The sequence below is a fragment of the Panulirus ornatus genome, chromosome 17 (genome assembly GCF_036320965.1).
Source record: "Panulirus ornatus isolate Po-2019 chromosome 17, ASM3632096v1, whole genome shotgun sequence".
NCBI classification, from domain to species: Eukaryota; Metazoa; Arthropoda; class Malacostraca; order Decapoda; family Palinuridae; genus Panulirus; species Panulirus ornatus.
In genome coordinates, this window is record NC_092240.1 from 55365234 (window position 1) to 55392371 (window position 27138).

Here is a 27138-nt window from a genome sequence, read left to right on the forward strand (position 1 = left end):
TTTTTTCACTCAGTCTCTCCAAAGTCCATGCTATTTCAGCAAATCTTCTTCATTCCTATCAACCGCATTTTTTTATTGAAACACCTCTTTCTTACCCTTTTATTACTTACTGGATCAAACTCAAACCAACTCCTGCCATATATTGTCATCAAACATTTCATTTCTAACACATCCACACTCCCCTAACACATCCTTCTAATGCTTATGCCTCGCATCCACATAATATTGTTTGGACTACTATACCTTGAAACATAACCATTTCTGCCTTTCCAGATGATGACCTCTCTTTCCACAAATTCCTCAGCACTCCTAGAAACTTAATCCTTCATCCTCACCCTATGACTCACTTCCCTTTCCATGGTTCCATTTACTGCCATGTCCACTTCACTTCCTCCAAATCCTCTCCATTCAAACTCAAATCCTAACTCACAACCTGTCCCTAGACCCTGATAAACCTAAAAACCCTGTTTTGATTCACATTTAATCTCGACTTTTTCCTTTTACACACTTTTCCAAACTCAAGCTCAACTTTTGCAGTTTCCCACTCAAATCTGCCACCAGCGCTGTATCATCAGCAAACAACAACCAACTCACAGCATGTTTGCCCTTCTCTCCAAGACACACATCTATCTCTCTCACCACCCCATCCAAAAACAATTTAAACAGCCATAGTAACATACACACCCCTACCACAGACTAATCTTCACTTGCAACCATTCACTTTCCTCTCTTCCTACTAATACAAATGCCTTCCACCACTAATAAAGACTTCTCACTCCTTCTAGTAGCTTTCCTTCCACACCATATATCATTAAGACCTTCTACATGCCATTCCTATCAACCATATCATATGCATTCTCCAGATCCATAAATGCTACATATAAATCCATCTGTTTCTCTAAGTATTTCTCTCACACATCCTTTAAAGCAAACACCCAATCAACACACCTCCTGCCACTTGTGATGCCACACTGCTCCTCCCAAATCTGATGCTCTGTACCTTTCTTCACCCTTAATCAGTATCTCCCATATAACTTATCAGGTACACTCAACACATTTACACCTTTGTAGTTTGAACACTCAACTTTATCTCCCTTGCCTTTATACAATGGCATTATACAGGCATTTCGCTAATCCTCAAGCACCGTACCATATTCCACACATACAATAAAAATCCTCATTACTCAATCAAAAACACAGTCTACCCTTTTCTTAAGAAATTTCATCTGCAATACCATCCAATCCAGTGTACACAATTCATCTTACAAAAGGCCTTCACCAACTCTTCTCTCCTCACCAAACCATTCTTCACGAGTCTCTCATTTTGCATACCACTCTGACCCAAATACCCTGCATTCAACTCAGATCATAAAAAACTGTAGTCCCTCTCAACTAAAATCAACAGTGTATCGTCAACCCATTCCTCTATATGTCTTGACACAAACTATGATTCTCTTCCTTCCAGTAACTCTCACTTCTGCAGTACTTGAATTCATTAATATTCTTCAAAATCCCTATCCCATTCATATAACTTTATCGTATGAAATGTTATACATGTGCCACTCTTTTTAATTTCTCTGCAAATAAACAATGTCCCATCTGGATTCCACTATGGTAAGAGACCCACGAAATTTACACGGGTTTAATCATAGAAAGAATCTTTCTGCTGGTCTGCCAGTGTTTCTGTCATACATTGGGCAGAATTAATAGTGGTTGGATAATGACCTAATAAATGCTTCATTTGCACTGTTGGCTGGCCCACAGAAAAAGCTGTTGGAAGTGGCAAATATTTAACAGAAGGAAGGAAAGCTATCCTCATCTTGGGTTAAGCCTTCCTGCTGGAAAAATTGTCTGGCACATGTCTTACAGTAGTTTACGGTGCAGGAAACACATAAAGACTGATGGGTCACACACAATTTGAACACAAAGTAAACAACAACAAAAATACACTCATTCTTGCTCTGTATGGGGTTTATTGCCATGTATTCTCTACTTGGATTTATAATGATACAACATTAAAACATCTTCAGGTACAAGTAACTACCTTCAATTTCTGTTTCTCTGCATCCTCCTGCAGTTGCTTATAGATGGGAAGGGGAAGCCTAGATTGCACATTTACATCTTCTGATTGCTTGCTTACCATATCATCATACTGCATCTCTTCATGGTCAAGTTTGCGACATATAGCGAAGTATTTTGCTTTGTCTTCTACACTCAACCTTAAACCTTAGGGAATAAACAGTATATGCTAAATGATATATATATTTTTAATGATTGACACTCAAAGAGTTTACATACATGAATCTGAATAAAAAATAAAAAAAATCAGTGCATATGACTACAAAGCAATATGGATGAAACAATTAACACACCTATAAGCATGGTCAAATCCACAAGTGTTTTGTACTGCTACAGAGTACAGTGTATAATGTAAAGACTTAAAGACTATGGTCACATTCCATCTTGAGACATTCCTTCTTTATGGCATCACTGACACACACACCCACACATACAGAGTCACTATGTAATTCCAAAATCATTTTGATTTCTCAACCTATTCTCAAACTATCATCTAAATATCTATCTACCTCCTTTACCTCCATTCACATTTACATGGGTGGATAGCAACGATTACCTAACAGTTTCGCTCATATATATCCTCAACTTACATTCAGTTTGCTGAAGTGAATTTCAGCTTTCATACCACTATATGTCCTTCTTAATCTTTACCTGTGCATACTAACTTGACTTATCAGTTGAGATTAATATCACCAATTATATCTCCACCCTCAAATACAAAATCTATCCACTGCACACAATCAAACATCATATGAATACCTCAAGTTCTATATAATTCATTTACCACATCTAATGAGGTCTAATGTACTGATTAACTAAAAGTCTTTAGTTATAAAAGTGGTTTTAGGGCAAAAAAAAACTCTAATCCTCTAAGAAAATAAATGAAGAGATTTCAACTAACCTGAGGTTGTCCAATAACCATCCATAGTCGTGCCAATATGTTTCAACATTCCCTTCACGTACCTGTCTCCCAAAACCACACGTAACGAGTCAAAGGACATCCACTGTCTAAGGGCCCGTTCCACCTGAATGAATACAAAACAAGTAAGTGTGCAGTCTATGACACAAGGGGAAGGATTTCAAGCATTCTCCATTTTCCATTCTCTCAAAATCAACTTCTACAACATAGAGGAAATCTTATCATTATTTATTATACTTTCTCGCTGTCTCCTGCGTTAGCGAGGTAGTACAAGGAAACAAATGAAAGTAAGGCCCAACCCACCCATATACACATGTATATACATACACGTCCCCACACGCACATATACAAACCTATACAAACATATACATTTCAACGTATACATATATATACATACACAGACATATATACACATGTACATAATTATACACATGTACATATATACACATGTACATAATTCATACTAGCTGACCTTTACTCATTCCCGTTGCCACCCCGCCACACATGAAATGACAGCCCCCTCCCCCCGCACGTGCGCGAGGTAGCACTAGGAAAAGACTACAAAGGCCACATTCGTTCACACTCAGTCTCTAGCTGTCATGTATAATGCACCGAAACCACAGCTCCCTTTCCACATCCGGGCCCCACAAAACTTTCCATGGTTTACCCCAGACACTTCACATGCCCTGGTTCAATCCATTGACAGCACGTCGAACCCGGTATACCACATTGTTCCAATTCACTCTATTCCTTGCACACCTTTCACCCTCCTGTATGTTCAGGCCCCTATCGCTCAAAATCTTTTCCACTCCATCCTTCCACCTCCAATTTGGTCTCCCACTTCTCCTCGTTCCCCCCACCTCTGACACATACATCCTCTTTGTCAATCTTTCCTCACTTATTCTCTCCATGTGAACAAACCATTTCAAAACACCTTCTTCTGCTCTCTCAACCACACTCTTTTTATTACCACATATCTCTCTTACCCTTTCATTACTCACTTGATCAAATCTATCTACCTATATCTCTGATGCTTGTTCCCTTTGGGAAATCCCTCAAGGAAATAAGAGGGTATATTTATTAAAAAAGGGGGTGACTGTGTGGTTGACTGGTTGGTAAGGATATCTAATGTATGTATGGTTCATGGTGAAGTGCCTGAGGATTGGCGGAATGCATGCATAGTGCCATTGTACAAGGGCAAAGGGGATAAAGGTGAGTGCTCAAATTACAGAGGTATACGTTTATTGAGTATTCCTGGGAAATCATATGGGAGGGCATTGATTGAGAGGGTGAAGGCATATACAGAGCATCAGATTGGGTAAGAGCAGTGTGGTTTCAGAAGTGGTAGAGGATGTGTGGATCAGGTGTTTGCTTTGAAATTGATGTGAGAAATACTTAGAAAAACAAATGGATTTATATGTACCATTTATGGATCTGGAGAAGGCATATGATAGAGTTGATAGAGATGCTCTGTGTTCAGGTATTACGAATATATGGTGTGGGAGACCAGTTGCTAGAAGCTCTGAAAAGTTTTTATCGAGGATGTAAGGCATGTGTATGAGTAGGAAGAGAGGAAAGTGATTGGTTCTCAGTGAATGTCGGTTTGTGGAAAGGGTGTGCGATGTCTCCATGGTTGTTTAATTTGTTTATGGATGGGGTTGTTAGGGAGGTGAATGTAAGAGTTTTGGAAAGAGGGGCAAGTATGCAGTCTGTTGTGGATCAGGGAAGTGAGTCAGCTGTTGTTCGCTGATGATAGAGCGCTGGTGGCTGATTCGAGTGAGAAACTGCAGAAGCTGGTGATTGAGTGTGGTAAAGTGTGTGAAAGAAGAAAGCTGAGAGTAAATGTGAATAAAAGCAAGGTTATTAGGTACAGTAGGGTTGAGGGACACGTAAACTGGGAGGTAAGTTTAAATGGAGAAAAACTGAAGGAAGTGAAGTGTTTTAGATATCTGGGAGTGGATTTGGCAGTGGATGGAACCATGGAAGCAGAAGTGAGTCACTGGGAGGGGGAGGGGGGGTGAAAGATCTGGGAGCATTGAAAAATGTGTGGAAGGTGAGAACATTATATCAGAAAGCAAAATGGGTATGTTTAAAGGAATAGTGGTTCTAATAATGTTATATGGTTGTGAGGTGTGGGTTATAAATAGGGTTGTGCAAAGGAGGGTGGATGTGTTGGAAATGAGATGTTTGAGGACAATATGTGTTGTAAGGTGGTTTGATCGAGTAAGTAATGAAAGGGTAAGAGAGATGTGTGGTAATAAAAAGAGTGTGGTTGAGAGAGCAGAAGAGGGTATTTTGAAATGGTTTGTTCATATGGAGAGAATGAGTGAGGAAAGATTGACAAAATGGATATATGTGTCAGAGGTGGAGGGAATGAGGAGAAGTGGGAGACCAAATTGGAGGTGGAGGATGGAGCGAAAAAGATTTTGAGCAAACGGGGCCTGAGCATGCTGGAGGGTGAAAGGCGTGCAAGGAATAGAGTGAATTGGAACGATTTGGTATACCAGGGTCGACAAGCTGTCAATGAACTGAACCAGGGCATGTGAAGCATCTAGGGTAAACCAGGGAAAGTTTTGTGGGGGCCTGGATGTGGAAAGGGAGCTGGGTTTCGTGCATTATACATGACAGCTAGAGAATGAGTGTGAATGAATGTGGCCTTTGTTGTCTTTTCCTAATGCTACCTCGTGTATGTGCGGGGGAGGGGGTTGTCATTTCATGTGTGGCAGGGTGGTGATGGGAATGAATAAAGGTAGCAAATATGAATTATGTATAAAGGAATAGGGGAGAAAGAATACTTCCCACGCATTCCTCACGAGTCATAGAGGGCGACTAAAGGGAAAGGGAGCGGGGGGCTAGAAACCCTTCCTTCCTTGTATTTTAACTTTCTAAAAGAGGAAACAGGAGAAGGAGTAATGCGGGGAGTGCTCATCCTCCTCGAAGGCTCAGATTGGGGTGTCTAAATGTGTGTGGATGTAACCAAGAAGAGAAAAAAGTAGAGATAGGTAGCATGTTGAGGAAAGAAACCTGGATGTTTTGGCTTTGAGTGAAACAAAGCTCAAGGGTAAAGGAGATGAGTGGTTTGGGAATGTCTTGGGAGTAAAGTCAGGGGTTAGTGAGAGGACAAGAGCAGGGTAGGAGTAGCACTACTCCTGAAACAGGTTTGGTAGGAGTATGTGAATGAGTGTAAGAAAGTAAACTCCAGATTGATATGGGTTAAACTGAAAGTGGATGGAGAGAGATGGGTGATTATTGGCGCATATGCACCTGGGCAAGAGAAGAAAGACCATGAGAGGCAAGTGTTTTGGGAGCAGCTGAATGAGTGTGTTAGTAGTTTTGATGCTCGAGACCATGTTATAGAGATGGGTGATTTGAATGCAAAGGTGAGTAATGTGGCAGTTGAGGGAATAATTGGTGTACATGGGGTGTTCAGTGTTGTAAATGGAAATGGTGAAGAGCTTGTAGATTTATGTGCTGAAAAAGGACTGGTGATTGGGAATACCTGGTTTAAAAAGAGAGATATACATAAGTATACATATGTAAGTAGGAGGGATGGCCAGAGAGCGTTATTGGATTATATGTTAATTGATAGGCACACGAAAGAGAGACTTTTGGATGTTGATGTGCTGAGAGGTGCAACTGGAGGGAAGTCTGATCATTATCTTGTAGAGGCGAAGGTGAAGATTTGTAGAGGTTTTCAGAAAAGAAGAGAGAATGTTGGGGTGAAGAGAGTGGGGAGAGTAAGCGAGCTTGGGAAGGAGACTTGTGTGAGGAAGTACCAGGAGAGACTGAGTACAGAATGGAAAAATGTGAGAAAAAAGGACATAAGGGGAGTGGAGGAGGAATGGGATGTATTTAGGGAAGCAGTGATGGAGTGCGCAAAAGATACTTGTGGCATGAGAAGCATGGGAGGTGGGCAGATTAGAAAGGGTAGTGAGTTGTGGGATGAAGAAGTAAGATTATTAGTGAAAGAGAAGAGAGAGGCATTTAGACGATTTTTGCAGGGAAATAATGCAAATGACTGGGAGATGTATAAAAGAAAGAGACAGGAGGTCAAGAGAAGGGTGCAAGAGGTGAAAAAGAGGGCAAATGAGAGTTGGGGGTGAGAGAGTATCATTAAATTTTAGGGAGAAAAAAAAGATGTTTTGGAAGGAGGTAAATAAAATGCCTAAGACAAGGGAACAAATGGGAACATCAGTGAAGAGGGCTAATGGGGAGGTGATAACAAGTAGTGGTGATGTGAGAAGGAGATGGAGTGAGTATTTTGAAGGTTTGTTGAATGTGTTTGATGATAGAGTGGCAGATATAGGGTGTTTTGGTCGAGGTGGTGTGCAAAGTGAGAGGGTTAGGGAAAATGATTTGGTAAACAGAGAAGAGGTAGAAAAAGCTTTGCAGAAAAAGAAAGCCAGCAAGGCAGCGGGTTTGGATTGTATGGCAATGGAATTTATTAAAAAAGGGGTGACAGTATTGTTGACCGGTTGGTAAGGTTATTTAATGTGTATATGACTCATTGTGGGGTGCCTGAGGATTGGCAGAATGCTTGCTTAGTGCCACTGTACAAAGGCAAAGGGGATAAAGGTGAGTGCTCAAATTACAGAGGTATAAGTTTGTTGAGTATTTCTGGGAAATCATATGGGAGGGCATTGATTGAGAGGGTGGAGGCATGTACGGAGCATCAGATTGGGGAAGAGCAGTGTGGTTTCTGAAGTGGTAGAGGATGTGTGGATCAGGTGTTTGCTTTGAAGAATGTATGTGAGAAATACTGAGAAAAGCAAACAGATTTGTATGTAGCATTTATGGATCTGGAGAAGGCATATGATAAAGTTGATAGAGATGCTCTGTGGAAGGTATTAAGAATATATGGTGAGGGAGGCAAGTTGTTAGAAACAGTGAAAAGTCTTTATCGAGGATGTAAGGAATGTGTTCTAGTTGGAAGAGAGGAAAGTGATTGGTTCTCAGCGAACGTTGGTTTGTGGCAGGGGTGTGTGATGTCTCTATGGTTGTTTAATTTGTTTATGGATGGGGTTGTTAGGGAGGTGAATGCAAGAGTTTTGGAAAGAGGGGCAAGTATGAAGTCTGTTGTGGATGAGGGAGCTTGGGAAGTGAGTCAGTTGTTGTTCACTGATGATACAGCGCTGGTGGCTGCTTCGTGTGAGAAACTGCAGAAGCTCGTGACTAAGTTTGGTAAAGTGTGTGAAAGAAGAAAGCTGAGAGTAAATGTGAATAAGAGCAAGGTTATTAGGTACAGTAGGGTTGTGGGACAAGTCAATTGGGAGGTAAGTTTGAATGGAGAAAAATTGGAAGAATGAAGTGTTTTAGATATCTGGGAAGTGAAGTGTTTTAGATATCTGGGAGTGGATTTGACAGCAGATGGAACCATGGAAGTGGAAGTGAGTCATAGGGCGGGGGAGGGGGCGAAAGTTCTGGGAGCGTTGAAGAATGTGTGGAAGTCGAAAACGTTATCTTGGAAAGCAAAAATGGGTATGTTTTACGGAACAGTGGTTCCAACGTTATTTGGTTGTGAGGCATGGGCTATAGGTAGAGTTGTGAGGAGTTGGGTGGACATGCTGGAGATGAGATGTTTGAGGGCAATATGTGGTGTGAGGTGGTTTGATCGAATAAGTAATGAATGGGTAAGAGATGTGCGGTAATAAAAAGAGTATGGTTGAGAGAGCAGAAGAGGGTGTTTTGAAATGGTTTGGTCGCATGGAGAGAATAAGTGAGGAAAGATTGACAAAGAGGATACATGTGTCAGAGGTGGTGGGAACGAGGAGAAGTGGGAGACAAAATTGAAGGTGGAAAGAAGGGGTGAAAAAGATTCTGAGTGATCGGGGCCTGAACATCCAGGAGGGTGAAAGGCGTGCAAGGAATAGAGTGAATTGGAACATGCGGTATCCCAGGGTCGATGTGCTGTCAATGGATTGAACCAGGGCATGTGAAGCATCTGGGGTAAACCATGGATAGTTTTGTGGGGCCTGGATGTGGAAAGGGAGCTGTGGTTTCGGTGCATTATACATGACAGCTAGAGACTGAGTGTGAACAAATGTGGCCCTTGTTGTCTTTTTCTAGCACTACCTCGCGCACAAACAGGGGGAGGGGATTGTCATTTCATATGTGGTGGGGTGGCGATGGAAATGAATAAGGGCAGACAGTATGGATTATGTACATGTGTATATATGTATATGTCTTGTGTGTGTGTCTATATATGTATACGTTGAAATGTATAGGTATGTATATTTGCGTGTGTGGACATGTATGTATATACATGTGTATGTGGGAGGGTTGGGCCATTCTTTCGTCTGTTTCCTTGTGCTACCTCACTAACACGGGAGACAGCGACAAAGCAAAATAAATAAAATATAAATAATATATATATATGTCTGTGTGTGTATATATACGTATACGTTGAAATGTATAGGTATGTATATGTGCGTGTGTGGACGTGTGTGTATATACATGTGTATGTGGGTGGGTTGGGCCATTCTTTCGTCTGTTTCTTTGTGCTACCTCGCTAACGCGGGAGACAGTGACAAAGTATAATACATAAATAAATAAAATGAATAAATATTCTTTCTCTATCCTCATGGATAGAAATTCAAAATAGCAAAAAAGTAAAATAATCTATACAAACTGGGAGAATTATAGTAATGAAATGGTTTCTTTCATATCTAACAACTTATTGTAACTTATGGACTAACTTTTGCACTTATTAAAGGAAAAAAGGTATCACTTTGAAATAATGACGGCAACTGTGGGAGAACAATGATGAAATGATACACTAAAAGATTATTGGACACACATAAGAATATCATGTAACATCAAGCAGATAATATTGCACAGAGCACTGCTGTTTACTGACTTTTTTCCATGTTGAAGATTGCAGTCACAAACAATAGTCTTAACTGAAATATAAAGAATTTAAAGAATGGGAAAACAAGAGACAAGTTAAAGTATTCATGAAATTTGGAGGAACTGAAAAATGTCTTTTAAAAAGTGCCAGGTCATAGTTACCGGGAAAGACATGAAAGGGTTGAGAGTTCCAAAGCCTTAAGGTGTACGAAAAAAAACAGTTATCAAAACAGCCCACCCTTGAGTTGCCAACAGCCACATGGTAATAATAAACTTACCATAAAAACTGATTTGAATGGGTCTTCACTTTCCTTTGCCTTATCCATTTGTTCATTCACGCTTTGTTCTGTAGAAGTCTTTTCAGATTTACTTTCATCTTTGTTATTTTCTTCACAATGTGTTTCAGCTGTCTTTGAAGTTCTTTTAACTCTGTCATCGACATTTTTCATATCATCCTCATCACTTGTAATATCTTGTGACTTGCCTTCCCCATTATTCTGTACATTTTCTGAACATGTGATTAAGGTTTCCTGAGCAATTTCATCAAATGTTGTATGACTCTTCTTTTCCTTTGGTCTCTTTTCTTTTGGATTTAACAGTCCTCCTGTAACATATTACAATGAATTATTCATCTAGTTCAGGGTAATTTGATTATTTATATTTATATTTATTTTGCTTTGTCGCTGTCTCCTGTGTTAGCGAGGTAGCGCAAGGAAACAGACGAAAGAATGGCCCAACCCACCTACATACACATGTATATACATACAAGTCCACACATGCACATATACATACCTATACATCTCAACGTATACATATATATACACACACAGACTTATACATATATACACATGTACATAATTCATACTGTCTGCCTTTATTCATTCCCATCGCCACCCCGCCACACATGAAATAGCAACCCCCTCCCCCCTCATGTGCGCAAGGTAGCGCTAGGAAAAGACAACAAAGGCCACAACCGCTCACACTCAGTCTCTAGCTGTCATGTACTAATGCACCAAAACTACAGCTCCCTTTCCACATCCAGGCCCCACAGAACTTTCTATGGTTTACCCCAGATGCTTCACATGCCCTGGTTCAATCCACTCACAGCACGTTGACCCCGGTATACCACATCATTCCAATTCACTCTATTCCTTGCACGCCTTTCACCCTCCTGCATATTCAGGCCCCGATCACTCAAAATCTTTTTAAGTCCATCTTTCCACATCCAATTTGGTCTCCCACTTCTCCTCGTTTCCTCCACCTCTGACACATATATTCTCTTGGTTAAACTTTCCTCACTCATTCTCTCCATGTGACCAAACTATTTCAAAACACCCTCTTCTGCTCTCTCAACCACACTCTTTTCATTACCACACATCTCTCTTGCCCTATTATCACTTACTCAATCAAACCACCTCACACCACATATTGTCCTCAAACATCTCATTTCCAGCACATCCACCCTCCTCCGCACAACTCTATCCATAGCCCACACCTCGCAACCATATAACATTGTTGGAACCACTATTCCTTCAAATATACCCATTTTTGCTTTCCGAGATAATGCTCTCAACTTACACACATTCTTCAACGCTCTCAGAACTTTCGTCCCCTCCCCCACCCTGTGATTCACTTCCGCCTCCATGTTTTCTTCAAATACAGCACTCTCTTTTACAAATTCATCCTGACCCTAGGACTAGGCTTTTTCTCTCTGTTAATACATCATGCTGGCTGAATCTATTTTCAAATATAACACCATCTTTTCTATACATTGGTTTCTTATTAACACCATCATTTTCTTATTGATATCATCAAGAAATGCATTCTTACCTTTTTCCTCAATAGCTGTTAGGCATTTACTCTGTCTACATTAATCTGTTTAAATAAAATGTGGTATTCAGGGTATCATTTGACCAAGTTTTAATTCCTATAGCAAAAAAATATTCATACTAGTCATCCGTTTATTAGCTTCAGAATCTCTTTCATGAAAATATCAGAAAGAACAGTGTGCTTATCATCACTTTCATCTTTCTTTTTCCTGCATTCTAACTTTCATTTATATCATGCAATATGTATCTATGGCATCACTTTTGTTCTGTACTAATATCATGTCATTACTATCCCTATTGCTATCACTTTTATAGCACTTTTAAAAGTGGGAGCCTGAGCACTAGCTTTTACCTGTTTTCAAAACAGGTATTGTTCCAAACATGGATGCAGCAAATCCTGACATTTTTGAGAAAGATTTTCACATTTTCTAAATGACCTTAACACTCCCAATTTTACATCTAAAGAAATTTATCTATCTTACTTTATACTTCTTGTATCATTACTGATGAACATTGTTTTTGCAGCAGCCACTTTTTTTCATGCTTGTTTGCCATTCCAACAATAGAGGTAGTAGCAGAAACATACGAAAAACAGCCTCATTTGTTCACTACCACTCTGTCATGTATAATGCACCAAAACCAGAGCCCCTATCCACAGCCTGGCCCCCATATACCTTTCTATGGTTTCCCCCAACTACTTCATTGTAGGTATAACACAAAAAAGTTTGTAAACCTTGCCAAATGCATGTTCCACATGCATTAGTGGAACATAGCAGGAAGGGAAGTTCATCCTTTAATTCTATTCTAGCATAATCCTATCTCAAAGCCCACTGTATACTGACCTACTCTGGCAATGAAACTAAATGAGAACCAAACATCACATCTGACAAACAATTTTAATTAAATGTTTTTTCTCCTTTTCTGAATATTTTATCACACCTGCTGTGAAGCTAAAAACAATACCATAATAGTACAAAGTAATCATCAAACCCTTTCAGTCTTGACCACATTAAAAAAATTGTATCTCCACCTGAAGCTAAATAGTTATACTTGAAATATAAGAAAAATATTTGAACTACTTAAAGAAAGTTCATGATGGACATTTAAACCTTGGTGCAATACTATGGCATTTAAATCTTTGTGTCCCATAACATACTCTGATCTGATGCATCTTACTCCAGTTTCATTTTCCTCCATTCACCTGGAGATTGACTGTCATTCAGAGGCACTTCTAATGATATCTTAGTACGTCCACATACGATGCTTAGCTGTTTCTGTGACCTGAACCGTGCATGGTTGGTTCTTGGATGTTTCTGTGACCTGAACCATACATGATGCTTAAATGTTTCTCTGACCTGAACTATACATGATGCTTAACTGTTTCTCTGACCTGAACCATACATGATGCTTGGCTGTTTCTCTGACCTGAACCATACATGATGCTTGGCTGTTTCTGTGACCTGAACCATACATGATGCTTGGCTGTTTCTGTGACCGGAACCATATATGATGCTTGGCTGTTTCTGTGACCTGAACCATAAATGATGGTCAGCTATTTCTGTGACCTGAACCATAAAAAAATCTTGTCTGTCTGTATTGCATGGGTAGGGTGCCCACATTATGTCATCCCTTCATGGTCTCTGGGTAACTGCATCCTAACTAGAGTTGCCAATGAAAAGTGGCCTCTACCCAAGCCTCTAGTCAGTAAAGGAATTATTGGTTCCTTCAGATGTGGGCTGGAAAATTCTGGCTGTACAGTATAAACGGTTAGGAATCCACTGATCAACTGTATATCATATAAGGCTAGGACTGAAAGGGATGATCATACATTAAAACCTCCTTGGGGCCAAGACCTCCATGGCGTAAACTAACAATCTATCAGCAACAGAATATGAACCCTCACACCACTCAACACGTGCCTCTCTCCTCCTTCTCCCTCCCTTCCCCCATCTCACTTGTTGTTGATACAATTATTCTCATTATCAAATGTTCTATTACTACCATACTAGACTTACTGTGTAAATAAAGCTAGTAAGGCAAATGTGCAAAGTAGTAATTTAAATGAACCATAAAGTTAACTGGAAGATATAGAGACACACCCACCAAATGGCCCACATCCCTAATCTCTCTCTGGCTTGCCACTTGACAAGATTGTTTCTTACTTTCTGAACATCTTAATATCACTATACTATAATGACTTTATAGCTAAAACTACTTTAGTTACATTGTAAAGCAGTCTTTTAATCATAAAAGAAAGTCAACTCTACCTGTAATTCAAAATACCTAAATTACTGCATCTCATCAATTCCCTCCAATTACTTATCTCTCCTTTTGCACTCTCATGTACTGTAACAAACCCTTTCCTTCAAAAATCTCGTTTTCTTTATCCCAGCAGAACTGCCAAATGTTATATTCTACCTCCTGTCATAGTTGTGCAAGATATTTTGTTATGGAACACACTGTAGGACTGATCTCCTTACACTGACTATCTTTTGGAAGTCTGTTCTGTAATATATGTTAATTAAAGGCTTTCTGTTGGCTAAATCAACAATCACCCCCTGGCAACTTCTGTAAATTAACTTTCAGGCAAGAACCTGGAAAATCTTAGTGCACAAAAAATCTATAGTAACTACCTGTGATATCTATCAGTTTTCCAAAGCGTCCTTGTAAACATTCCAAGACAGGAATTTTAATATCCTTAATATCAGCAGCATCACTGTCACGAAGATATAATGGGTCTGTTGCTAATTGCTTATGTATGATGTCTGAAGCCTCATAGCACACATCACTGCAAAAATTCTGTAAATAAATGAAAAGCACTTTCTACACCTTAAAACTTTCATTATTTTTACAACAATTTCAAAATAGAAAATGTTGATTTGAAGTATGGAAAACTATTTCTCTTCTAGAGGCAGAGCCATAAGAAATTATGAAGAGCAAATACTCACAGAGGTGCAAGAACACCATCTTATCCTGTATAACAGGATATATCCACCAGGACTTCACATTCCTTGATGCACCATATGTGAAGCTTGAAATCCATCACGCATCTAGCAACCTACCCAGGATTATGATTTTATTGTCATGGTTGAGTGATGGCACCACCTCACAGCAAACCTTCATTACTCACCAGCCACCTGAGCCTGTGCCTTGTGCATATTACAGTAAGGACACAAGATATGTTTTTTGTCAAAAGAAGAAAGAAGGAAGGGACACAAAAATTAATGTGACAAACACAGCTCTACCTTAGTAGATAAATGTTTTTTCATACTTGAAAACCAAAAAAAAAATCATCTCTAGAAAGACAAGAGGAGGGATCATCTTGAATCATGACTATTTTCCTGTATAATGTAAATCTTAGTTCATTTCTCCTTCCATAGACAATATTTTGGTTAATGCTTCAGAGAGCCGGTTACTTCTTCCCCTATTATTAGTCTACCCATCTATCTATATCTCTGATACCTGTTCCCAGCTGGAGCTCCCTCAAGAGGTGGCCACTGCGGAGGGCAACTCTAGCACAGTGTTTGCAGAGGCTCTTACCCAATGTTCCGACTGAATACTTCTACCTAATGCTTTTTCCAAATGTTCTTACATACTACTTCTCTCTAATGTTTTTACTTAATGCACTTACCTAAATGTTTTCTACCTATTACTACAACTTATTGCTCCCACCAAATTGCCAAAAGGCAGGGTTAGCACATAGTGCTCAATGCAGGAAAATCTAGTTATGAAGAATGAACTGTGTGAGTTAAGTGTTGTCAAGTGTTCTTCAACCTTAGTCTTATCTCTCTCCTTTTTTCCACTCACATTTCTAGACCAATATAATCTAAAACATAAAAGATAAACTACATATTGCTATCATATGATCTGACAAACCATGAAAAAAACTCTCTCATAGGACAACATTCTGCATGCTACCTATCATATCTTTTTGTATAAACAACTACCCAATCATGCTCTTGTTTAACTTCTCTTCTATGTGCTTATTTTACCTTATGTATGGACATTATGTTGAAACTACGCCATATCAACACTCACATCCACTGACGTATTTATTCCACATATAATTTCATCATTGTCATTCTCACCTGGGACCCTAGATCTACCAATGACTCCTTCTCTATCATCCAATCCTCCATTCAAGTTGCCCATCACCCTCATCAATAACAAGACAAAAAGAAAAAAAAGATGGAATACTTACCCTTCTAAAAGAGATTTCATAAACTGCATTATCTCGGATAATGTGAGTCCTATTACCGTACAGGTCTTTGAAGGTCTTGGAACACAGTGGATATCCACACAAGCCATCTATGGCTCGCTCGCTTACTATATCCTCATAAATTGCTGGATTAATGTACCTAGCCTGAAAGAAACATTTTTGAATTTTGAGAGACACTTCAGTGGTTTAACAGAAGTAATCTGGGCAGGCTTTTGCTGTTTGACTTTATATTCAAGCAAGTGACGATCCACTTTCTGCACCACTACTGTTCCCCTATCCTACCACAAAAAACTAAGATTCCATATCATTCATACAACAGAGTAGGGATGAGTAGTTCATCAAGACACTTCTTTATACTTAAATTCTTTCCAATCACAGAGCACTCGATGCACCTCAAAAATTTTCTCCCTTTCAAGACTCTACTCTCAACTTCTTTCTCACTACCACCTTTACTGCACTTCACTCCCAAATACTCTCAATTTTTTTCCCATGACAATCAATAAAATTCACTCCCAGTTACTTTCAACTTCTTTCCCATGATCATCCTAACTGAACATCACTCCCAAACCCTCACAACTTTCCCATGACAATCCTTATTGGTCTTCAGTCCCAAATACCTAACCTCATCCACACCTTCAAGTCCTTTTTCCACCCTAACTGATCTTATAAATGTGCCAGCACATTTCTCTGAAAAACTAGAATCTTACCTTCACTTGCACTTACATTCAACATCATCCTCCGACAAACATCTCAAAAGTGACCTACAGTGCTATCCTCCACTAATCTAACAGAAACTGCACCATTTTCATACATGTGATAATTTCCCTATTTGCCAACAAGGTTCCATCACAGATTTCTGTCATCCCAAATTAGTTTTTTCTCATGAAGTATCCAGACAATGAAAATGTTTAAAGGTTCCTGCTGCCCAAAGCTGCACTACTTCCAGAAGCAAGAAAATGAAGACTCCTTTGGAGTGAAACAGTGTTTGACAACACTGTTCTTCCAATAATACAGCCTTGCCAAACATGACTTTCCACTTGAAGTGAAACCTCTTGCAGGTAGAGCCCAGTAATAATTCAAAAGTTAAAAGCATTCCAGCATGGAAAAACAGTGATTAAGTCAGCAATAATACCTTGGAACATACCAATAACAGAACAAGCTAAAGCTCAAGAAAGCCTAGCAAGAAAGTTTGAATGGTTATTAATGAACTCAAAAGTGAAATAAGAAACCTGCATGGGATAAGAACACAAACATTCAAAAGAAACCATTATAAATCAATAAAAACAGTTTCAGATCATCTCAGGATTGACAACTATATAACGTAAGTGAGAGCATAGAAAAACAGTAACATTTAACAAATTAGATATGTGTTATGCACAACACACTTCCTTACATAAAGGCAAAAATCTAACCCAAGCTACGGTGGGAAAGTTCTAGTCTGTAAAGTTAAAAACATTTTTATACAACCTAAAAACCAGTATTTTCCAAGCATGGAGAGCAAACTTAATGAAATTGGATGGTTAATACAAATCAGCAATAAAGAAGACCCACCCTGCAGCTATTTCTGCTGCCTATAAATAAAAAAATCAGCTTTCTAAAAAGCAGAATTCTGCCACGGCTAATACTGATGTACATTATATAATAAAGCTCTAACCCTCAATCATCTAACACAAAAATGCCCCTCTTCTGATGACAAAGTATAACTTTTCTAATATCTTCTTTCCTAAGCATGAAAAAAAAAATGCTTGCAAGTTGCAATGAAGCTGCAAGAAAATGAAAATCTATACATATCCCTGAAAAAGAATAAATCTAATTAAAGAAAAATTCATGATAATGGTAAAACTTCCTATGACAATAATGGTAAGAGTCATAAAATCAGACTTAAAAAAAAAAAAGAGAATATCAGGGATTTAAACGTAAAGTATTTATCATACCTATTCACAGTTTCCTGTGTAGCAAAATCTGGACCAGGAATAAAAGCCAAATGGCCTCATTTGTTAACATCCACTTTCTAGCTATCATGTACATATAATGAAACGAAACCAGAGCTTCCTATCCATAGCCAAGCCCCACAGCTCAATCCATGATTTCCCCTGAACACATAATATCAACTGGTTCAGCCCAGTGACAACAGATCACCCCTTAATATTGTATCATATCACTAATCACTCTAATTCTCTTGATCCAATGCTTGTCTTTCACCCTCCCACAGTGACCCCAGTAACTCAAAACACCTTTCATTCCATCTTCCCAGTATCTCCCTTCCATTTCATCCCTCCACTTCTGGTACGTATATCATCTTATTCAATCTCTCTTCGCTTACCCTATACATATGTCCAAACCATTTCAGTACATCCTATATAACTCTCTCTTCATATTCCACTAACTACCACATCTCGCCCTTACACTGTTATTCCATACAAGTCAACCCTCCTCAGATCAAATAATGTCATCAAGCATTTCATTTCCAACACATCCACCCTATTCTATTTCTTTACTTTCAGGTCTCACACTTACACACATACAGCACCGTCTGGACTACTATAGCATCAAACATTCCCATATTTACCAACACAAATGGTGAACTCTCTTGCACACTCCTCAATGCACCCAGGACCTTACCGTACAGGAAACAATGCTGAAAAATGGTGCTCTGTTCACACCACATTTTCTTTCATCTAAGAGTTAATGCTTACATCAGTGACATACAATAACGAGATATACAGGTCCTTCAACAGTTCAGAAACATAATGATGTCACTTATGAAAATATCAATAGTGAGCACAAGTGATGTGTAAACAAGGTAAGAAGAGATAAACTGAGGGTGTTGAAGCATGATGTGGTTATACACACTTGAAAAATATCACATTAAGGATAAAACTACTTTCAGACATTACCATATTTTCTCATGGAGGTCAACTTTCTGGTCATTTGAGATGGCTAAGGCTTCTTAAGAACCCTGGCTGATCTATTTCAAGCCATTCTTTTTTTAAAACAAAAAGGTCTTTTTACACTCCCACTTTCTTTAAATTTCAATAAAGAGAAGTTTCTTGAGAACTTACCTGTTCAATTAAGTACTTTGAACTCACAGCAGTTTCTATCATGCTGAGGAATATTTTCTGGGCTCGAGCCTTAGCATGCTTGGCTTTTGCAGCGGTATCTTTGATGGCTTGCACTCTGTAAATGAATGCGGCATTATGAAAAATTGGTAATGAAGCAAAATCCACAAATGTGAAAGTTCATGACAATGACAGAATATTACATGGGCAAAAAGCATGATATATGGTTAGAAAAACCTGGACAAATTTCTCATTTTGTAAAATATACAATTGTAGTACTTTTAATATCTATCTCCCAAACCTACTGAAGTGTCTCTTGAAAATTCTCTGGCAGATAACTTTATCACATACCCATATACATGCTCTGTGTAACCAGTTCCCTTTTTTTTTCATCATTTGAAATACTGTACAATACAATCAGCAGAAAGTTCAGTACTTTACAATTGTAAAGAAAATGGAATGTAAAACACAACTACTGTACTTACCGCAGGGATTGATATCGAGCCTCATGACTAACAGTGTAATGCTTAGATTTTGTATCCTTTGACATATCTGCAAGAGAGGGGTTTAAATCAATCCATGTTGGAGTGTAATATATATGGACTGTCATACAATACAAACATGTTTCTTTTACAGACTAGGCTAGAATCTCACTCTTATATTCATATCATTCATTTCTACAAAAACAATGTTCTTATGCCTTGTCAGTGCCTTCTAAAATATATCTATATATTTATTTATTTATTTTGCTTTGTCACTGTCCCCTGCGTTAGCAAGGTAGTGCAAGGAAACAGACGAAAGAATGGCCCAACCCACCCACATACACATGTATATACATACACGTCCACACATGCAAATATACATACCTATACATCTCAACGTATGCATATATATACACACACAGACATATACGTATATACACATGTACATAATTCATACTGTCTGCCTTTATTCAATCCCATTGCCACCCCGCCACACATGAAATAACAACGCCCTACCCCCTCATGTGTGCGAGGTAGCACTAGGAAAAGACACCAAAGTCCACATTCGTTCACACTCAGTCTCTAGCTGTCATGTAATAATGCACCAAAACCACAGCTCCCTTTCCACATCCAGGCCCCACAGAACTTTCCATGGTTTACCCCAGATGCTTCACATGCCTTGGCTCAATCTATTGACAGCACGTCGATCCCGGTACACCACATTGTTCCAATTCACTCTATTCCTTGCACGCCTTTCACCCTCCAGCATGTTCAGGCCCCGATCCCCCAAAACTTTTTCACTCCATCTTTCCACCTCCAATTCGGTCTCCCACTTCTCGTTCCCTCCACCTCTGACACATATATCCTCTTGGTCAATCTTTCCTCACTCATTCTCTCTATGCGACCAAACCATTTCAAAACATCCTCTTCTGCTCTCTCAACCACACTCTTTTTATTACCACACATCTCTCTTACCCAATTATTACTTACTCGATCAAACCACCTCACACCACATATTGCCCTCAAACATCTCATTTCCAGCACCTCCACCCTCCTCGGCACAACTCTATCCATAGCCCATGCCTCGCAACCATATAACATTGTTGGAACCACTATTCCTTCAAACATACCCATTTTTGCTTTCCAAGATAATGTTCTCGACTTCCACACATTCTTCAACGCTCTCAGAATTTTCACCCCCTCCCCCACCCTATGATTCACTTCCACTTCCATGGTTCCATCCGCATTTGGAACCTTCTAAAATAATTTCTGAGAAATGTAAGAGTCCGATGATAAGCATTCCTTCCATCTCATGTAATTTCTGAACTGCTCCTAAGCCACATATTTAGCCATTCTTCAACAATCATCCTATTCATCATCAAAGTATCATCTAATATAACAATTCATCAGTATCATTCTATATCACTTTTATTCTGTGTAAGGAGTCTATTGATCTACGTTTGATCCTATCATGGAATACTAAATGAAACTTGTTTCAGTCGTTGGGAAACACTGGGATACACACAAACACAACTCTCAACTCTATTGTCAAATGGACGTAAATATGAGATCATAACAGTGTGGTGTTCAACATAATATACAATTCATGTAAATGTTGGATGCTAAAGTTAAGTAAGTTCCACTGATTTCTAGACATGTTACACCTAATTTCAAATGAACCAACCCTTCACTTTCCCTAATCTTCATGGTACTCCACCCCCAAAAACATTCGTCTTTTTCATTATGTGGTTTAATGTTATAATTTGGCACAAGCAATGGTGCTGACATAGTTTATCTTTCCTTGTACGTCTTATCACTGGATCAAATCAATCCATCGACTATTCCTTGATTATACTGAGGTAAGACAGTGTTACAATGAGGTAAGGTTGAGTCAGGTTTGGTTTTCATGATTTTTTTTCTTCATGTTGGAGGCTCTCATCACAGAAAAAAGTCCATATCAAAGCCAGACCTTAAATGAAACATAAAGAGGTTAATGAAAGGAAAAAATGATATGACATGGAAAAGCAAATGTAAATTTTGGAAGTTTAAAACCTGTGGTAACAGCCTTCTAATGATCTAAATGGAGTTAGTGTTATCAATGCTCATCTCTTTGCTCATATGAATTAATCTTTGTACACATCTATATATTAGGAAAAAAAAAATAAATAGGGGAAGATCGGTCATTCCAGCAACGTGGATACAGGAAAAATTAAAAAACATCATTATCATAAATCATATATCATGATTGGCCTTGTAAACCCCTTTATAACCATGTTACCAACACATTCATGTTCTTTTCTTCACTGCTGACCTAAACCATGGCCCTACGTTATATATCTATACAACTTCCTCGTATAAGCCAAAATATATACGTACTCAGTGTGGTTTCTTCTATATGTGGGAATAACTGGTTACCTGGTAGCTACATGTAGAAACTGACAATCATCAATAATTCTGTTGAGAACTTTAACAAGATTCATAACTTTCGATATCTGTAACTCCATTAGTTGTACAAGTCATTTCGTTACTAACCGTTTGTAGTTATAATTCCTTGTTTCTACTACTGCATTCTTCCTGATTATCCAGAAAGCTTACATAAGGCTCCTTTCCGTTACCCTACTGGATTATTTACTTCTCCCTCAGGGGTATGTTGTTGTGCGACATTGTGTGTTATGGTGGAACATGATGACGTTCGTGGGACCCTCGCCGGATTCCTCTGGATTTCTGACCGTCTGCACACCTAACAATGGACTCTTCATTATCTGTGATAATTCACCTAATGCAACCTGGACTCAATATGTGGCAAAACAAACGATAATGATCGATTAAATACAGTACACATGTATTACCGAAATAATACAGCAACACTGGAAAATCTTTAGCAGTATTAACGAAAAATTTTCTAATGGCAAAGGAATTCTCCGATCCTTCTAAATCTCTGACATTCCCTTCAGAAATTCCCTTATCGAATTGGCCTCAGCAAATCTCCATAACTGTCGAACTAAAGAGTTCTTTGTTAGCTTTAGTGCCTCATCCTTAACAGATCACTGGCAGAGAGCAACTGTAACGCAGGGTTTGCAGTCTCCTACCAAATGTATCTACCAACTATTTCTACCTAATTATCTGCCTATATTCCTGCCTAATGTTACAACCTTCTACTTCTACCTAAACCTCTCAACTACTAAACCCACTCATGATAATGCAGTCAGTATTTGCAACTGAACCACAAGTCATTAACGATCATATACATATTTGTAGTTGTAAAACCATTCCAAAATTAAGTTTGGGTCAACAAAAGAGAGAGCAGATATGGTGATATTTTGTTTAGATGTGTTTATCGCAGCCCATTAAGTGAAACCGATAATTTGATGTGAAAAATACGTTTTGCACAGTATCACAAATAATCGTTATGCGTTCAACAATTATGGGGAACTTTCAGTATTTTCACTAGTCATGCAGTTCATCATGGTGGCTTGGCGAGAATTCTGACAGCTGTTGTTTGGGGAACATGACGCTGATTTCTTACCAATATTATAAAGAAATCAGAAAGCGTTTGTATTTGACTTTGATTAACCATCGAGGAAAATAATATGAACAGTTTTCAATACTTGTCGTCAGTTGGAAATAGTGAATATCTTATTTATGTGAGGTACAACATAAGGAAGAGTGTTACAAGTAGTTAACTATAGAACAAGGTGATTGCAACCCGGCGAGAAATTCTAGTGTGGACTGGCAGTTCTCAGGAGCAACAATAGTGATTAGAAAGCATAAACTATCAGTGAGTTTTGGAATTTACCAAGAATGAATATACTCTGGTTCACCAAACTGGTACAAGATGGAGACAAAAAATATATAATATAGCAAATATCGATTCAGTCGGTTTACATCTTGGCAAAGAAAACCCTAGATAATGGAAGATATTACAAAGCCATCACCACCGAGCCAACAAGTGGTGTAAATTTTGACACACATGACGTGTGTCTATTGAAGTTAGTAATAGCTTTGTGTAAGTTCAGATAAAAGTAGACCTGATATACTGTGCCAGCTGCAATGAACATCGTGATGTGTTCCTAAGAAGAAATGTTCTCATCCTTCCAGGCCATATATGCCCTAGGCTGTTACATTAGCTGTGAATGATGGTTCTCTGATTAGTGTGTGAGGCGAGAGGTAGGCTGTGCTCGCTCCTGATATCCCAAGCCAGGAGGCCATTTATGGATGTTGTCGGGAGCAGGTTATGGCACGTTAGATGGACCAAGCAGCGGTGGCCCTCAGGGATCAGATCCAGTCCAGCTCACGGTTCAGGCGAAGGAAAATTCTCTACTTATGATTTTTCAAATAATTTATTAGTAGATGATGTGAAATAAAAATACTATTCACGACGGAAGATATTCCGTTTATCGTATTGTTTGATAACTTGGATGACACTGGCTGGTTTATTCTCGTGTCTTTATATCACCTACTCTAGTATCGATAAGGCTTAAGAATATGTATATTTTTCTGATATATATTTGATTGCAGTATTCTGCTTGTTATTTATCTTGTTCCCACTTTACCCTTGCTTCATTACTCTTCTTATTATTGGCGTTGAATGGAATGAAAAACCTACCCCATCTTGGCTAACCCAACAAGAGCAGAAGCATCCTCGGAGGGACTCGTCTGATGTATACATTATTCTAAAGTAAAGCTTAATGTTTTACAGGAAGAGAAGGTTTGATCACAGACTGCCAATTAAAGGCAGGATTCTAGAAAGGGAAAGCGACCTGCGTAGATAAAAAAAAAAAAAAACGATAAAATCTGCATAAAACCGTCGGTAAAGAATGCGGAGCAAATGTCAGGTGTTACCTGGGGCTGTCGCGGGCGGCGGCCATTGTGCCCGCTCTCTTAGCCTTACACAACCCTACCATCTACAATTACTCCTTTATTACCCATCATTGCTGCTGAGTATCGATGTGAATGGCTAGCCTGATTTTGTATCTTCCAGTACACAACTTAGAATACGAAGATCAAAAGCTCTATATATGAAGCAATGAATGTTTACGTACGTGAAGTGTTCAATTTGAATGTTGTACAGGATGTTTATATCAACTTGAAATGGAAAAAGTCGTGTGAACATTGAACAGGTTGCTACTCGTTATTATTTAACTTAAAGTAGTACTTTCTCCTGCACTGATTTGTCTTCATATATGGTGGGGAGTTTATGGCACTAGTCTAGAAGGTCAAACAACTTAGAAAGTTTGATGTATGGTGGTGGAGTGAGGGGCGATGCTCCCTCATAGCATACTGACATTTTCTCTCAAAATCTATACCCAAAAATAAGACTTCATTAAGAGCAAACCTTGAATAAAAATAAGAAGACAGTAAAATAAAGAAATTAAAAGAGCATGAAAGCATGCAAGTGCAATGAAATAGATGTTTATATGTAAGCATGAAATGTGAAGGCTATCCAGGAAGATTTGAAAGATATCTAAGAAATTTTCCTGAGGCGAAAAAAATATAAGATTTCGTCCCGAGCATCACTTGAACACATACTTCTATGTGAGGAAGGTAGTACTTCCCTGGGCGGATGCTCGCCTCAACCTGCTAATACCTGCACTTTCACATATCTGGCACACGCACGCACACATAACGTACGGTCATGTGTGTAACACAATATGTTTTACCTCTACAACTACATCCACTGTTTCTTCGCCTGGCTTGTCTTGCTACTCGACAACTCATGCTATAATAAAAGTATTTCTTCACTTTCTTCTTGACCCGCTTCTCGCAAAGTTCCCACCGTGTCCTTTTAGTTGAACAGTTCCATTTTGTTGGAAGAAGTTGTTAGTTGCGAGAGTGTCGTACTGATGTACAAACTTGAAGGTTGTAAACCTGATTGCCCTCCATCACCCCTCAACCAACGTAGGTAGGTCCGTGGGTCGTGTACCCTTCCAGTACCTCGGCTCCCAACCTGCAGGTACCTCAGTTGGATGACTCAAGTGATGATGGTAGGTGAAGTTTGATGCACGACGTAAATGTTCCCCTGAAAATCTTTTTATCCATGAATATAAAAGCATTTTTACTATTGGCCATCAGATGATTTACCTCCTTAACATCTTTCCTGATGTAATGTGGTAAGAGGGTGAGGACTGTGTTAACCTACGTCTCTTTAACACAAACATGTCTGTGATTCGTCTCCGGTGAGACAGTGGTCATAATCAGGATACATTTTCCATTGTATCACATCTTTCTCTGCAGGTTGTGGCAATCCTGGGTACTCTTCACTCCTCGCAGAAATCTAGTCATATATAAACAATCTAAATAGGATTCAAATCTTTCTGGTGAGTCATTACCGTAGATTACGGTCACCAGCGCCTCGACGGCTGGTTCCTGTGGAACACCGCTCGTTACCTTAACCCATTCCACCAAACTGTATCCTTACGGCAGAACATCTGGGCCTAACATTGTTCAGTGCCTTTCAAATGTCTGTGATTTTTCACAACGTCTTATGTAAAGAAGAAAACGTTCAAATGTAAACCGTTAACTTTTAGTTTCTGAAAGTTGCAACAAAAACTGGTGCTGCTACCCACCTCACAGTTGTAATTAATCAATCTATGCTTTTTATACACTATGGTGACTGGTGTACAGGTCTACTGTAGCCGGGCACATCCCAGCACCACAGTGGCTGGTGTACAGGTCTACTGTAGCCAGGCACATCCCAGCACCACAGTGACTGGTGTACAGGTCTACTGTAGCCAGGCACATCCCAGCACCACAGTCACTGGTGTACAGGTCTACTGTAGCAGGACATCCAGCACACAGTGACTGTTCAGGTCTACTGTAGCCAGGCACATCCCAGCACCACAGTGGCTGGTGTACAGGTCTACTGTAGCCAGGCACATCCCAGCACCACAGTGGCTGGTGTACAGGTCTACTGTAGCCAGGCACATCCCAACATCTTCATATAACAAGACAATGAGTCTCACTTAAATATCAGGGAAAACCGAAAGAACTCGACCACGTCGCTGTGTCCCTCAGTGTACACACTGGTGCTGTAGACGTCTTAGTAAAGACAAAGCTGCTGGTGATTTTGTGTCGTATCATCCCTGATACTTTGTGACGCCCGTAACACAGACGGTAGTAGTAGTGATCATGCGTCACACCGTAGCCGCGTCACACATCACGACCCTCCAGGTGACCCCCTCCCCCCCCTGGCCAGACCAAGCCGCCCCAGAGGTTAGTGAGACTGTCGGGGCGCTCGTGTCAACACCATAACTACCACACGGCTGGCCACCTGGACCTGGGGCCCGGTGTGGTGGCCACTTGCTGGGCCACCCGCCCGACACATCACATGACCACAACCACAAGGATCATGAGGTGGTGCATGACACCCACCCAGACCAGACGTCATACGGATACGTCCACTGCCTGGTCATGACACGTTCTCTAGGTGATCATGGCGTCCCGTGTCTCACAGTTTGGCTCTGACAGTGATCATGAGACGAGCGTGTACATGTCATTATCATCAGTGTGATGCCCAGGCAGTAGACACCCTGGAACCCCACCAGGACATAACCCAGCCACCATCATCATGTGTAATGACCACCTGATCAATACCAGTGATGGTGTCAGCTGTGGTGTGCTCATGATCAGCACGTCGTCCTGTGATCAACCAGTGATGGTGTCAGCTGTGGTGTGCTCATGACCAGCACGTCGTCCTGTGATCAAT

At 39.6% G+C, this 27138-nt stretch overlaps 1 protein-coding gene across 3 annotated transcripts in view; it reads right to left on the reverse strand.

The window, feature by feature from the left end:
* The window catches only part of LOC139754801 (putative RNA polymerase II subunit B1 CTD phosphatase RPAP2), a 35290-nt gene extending 13156 nt beyond the window's left edge, over window positions 1-22134 (reverse strand). The window contains exons 1-8 of one of the 3 annotated variants that reach the window (XM_071672629.1): window positions 21966-22134; window positions 19437-19503; window positions 18955-19069; window positions 15875-16036; window positions 14307-14472; window positions 10123-10448; window positions 2981-3104; window positions 2141-2226 (exon numbers count right to left, since the gene is read on the reverse strand). In XM_071672629.1, coding sequence (XP_071528730.1) covers window positions 2141-2226; window positions 2981-3104; window positions 10123-10448; window positions 14307-14472; window positions 15875-16036; window positions 18955-19069; window positions 19437-19501 — 1044 coding nt within the window. In that variant the 5' untranslated portion in view covers window positions 19502-19503; window positions 21966-22134. Of the gene's footprint in view, window positions 1-2044; window positions 2227-2980; window positions 3105-10122; window positions 10449-14306; window positions 14473-15874; window positions 16037-18954; window positions 19070-19436; window positions 19504-21965 lie in introns of all 3 variants that reach the window. The other 2 variants (XM_071672630.1, XM_071672628.1) reach the window with 2 other exon arrangements.
* Window positions 22135-27138: the final 5004 nt, after the last annotated feature.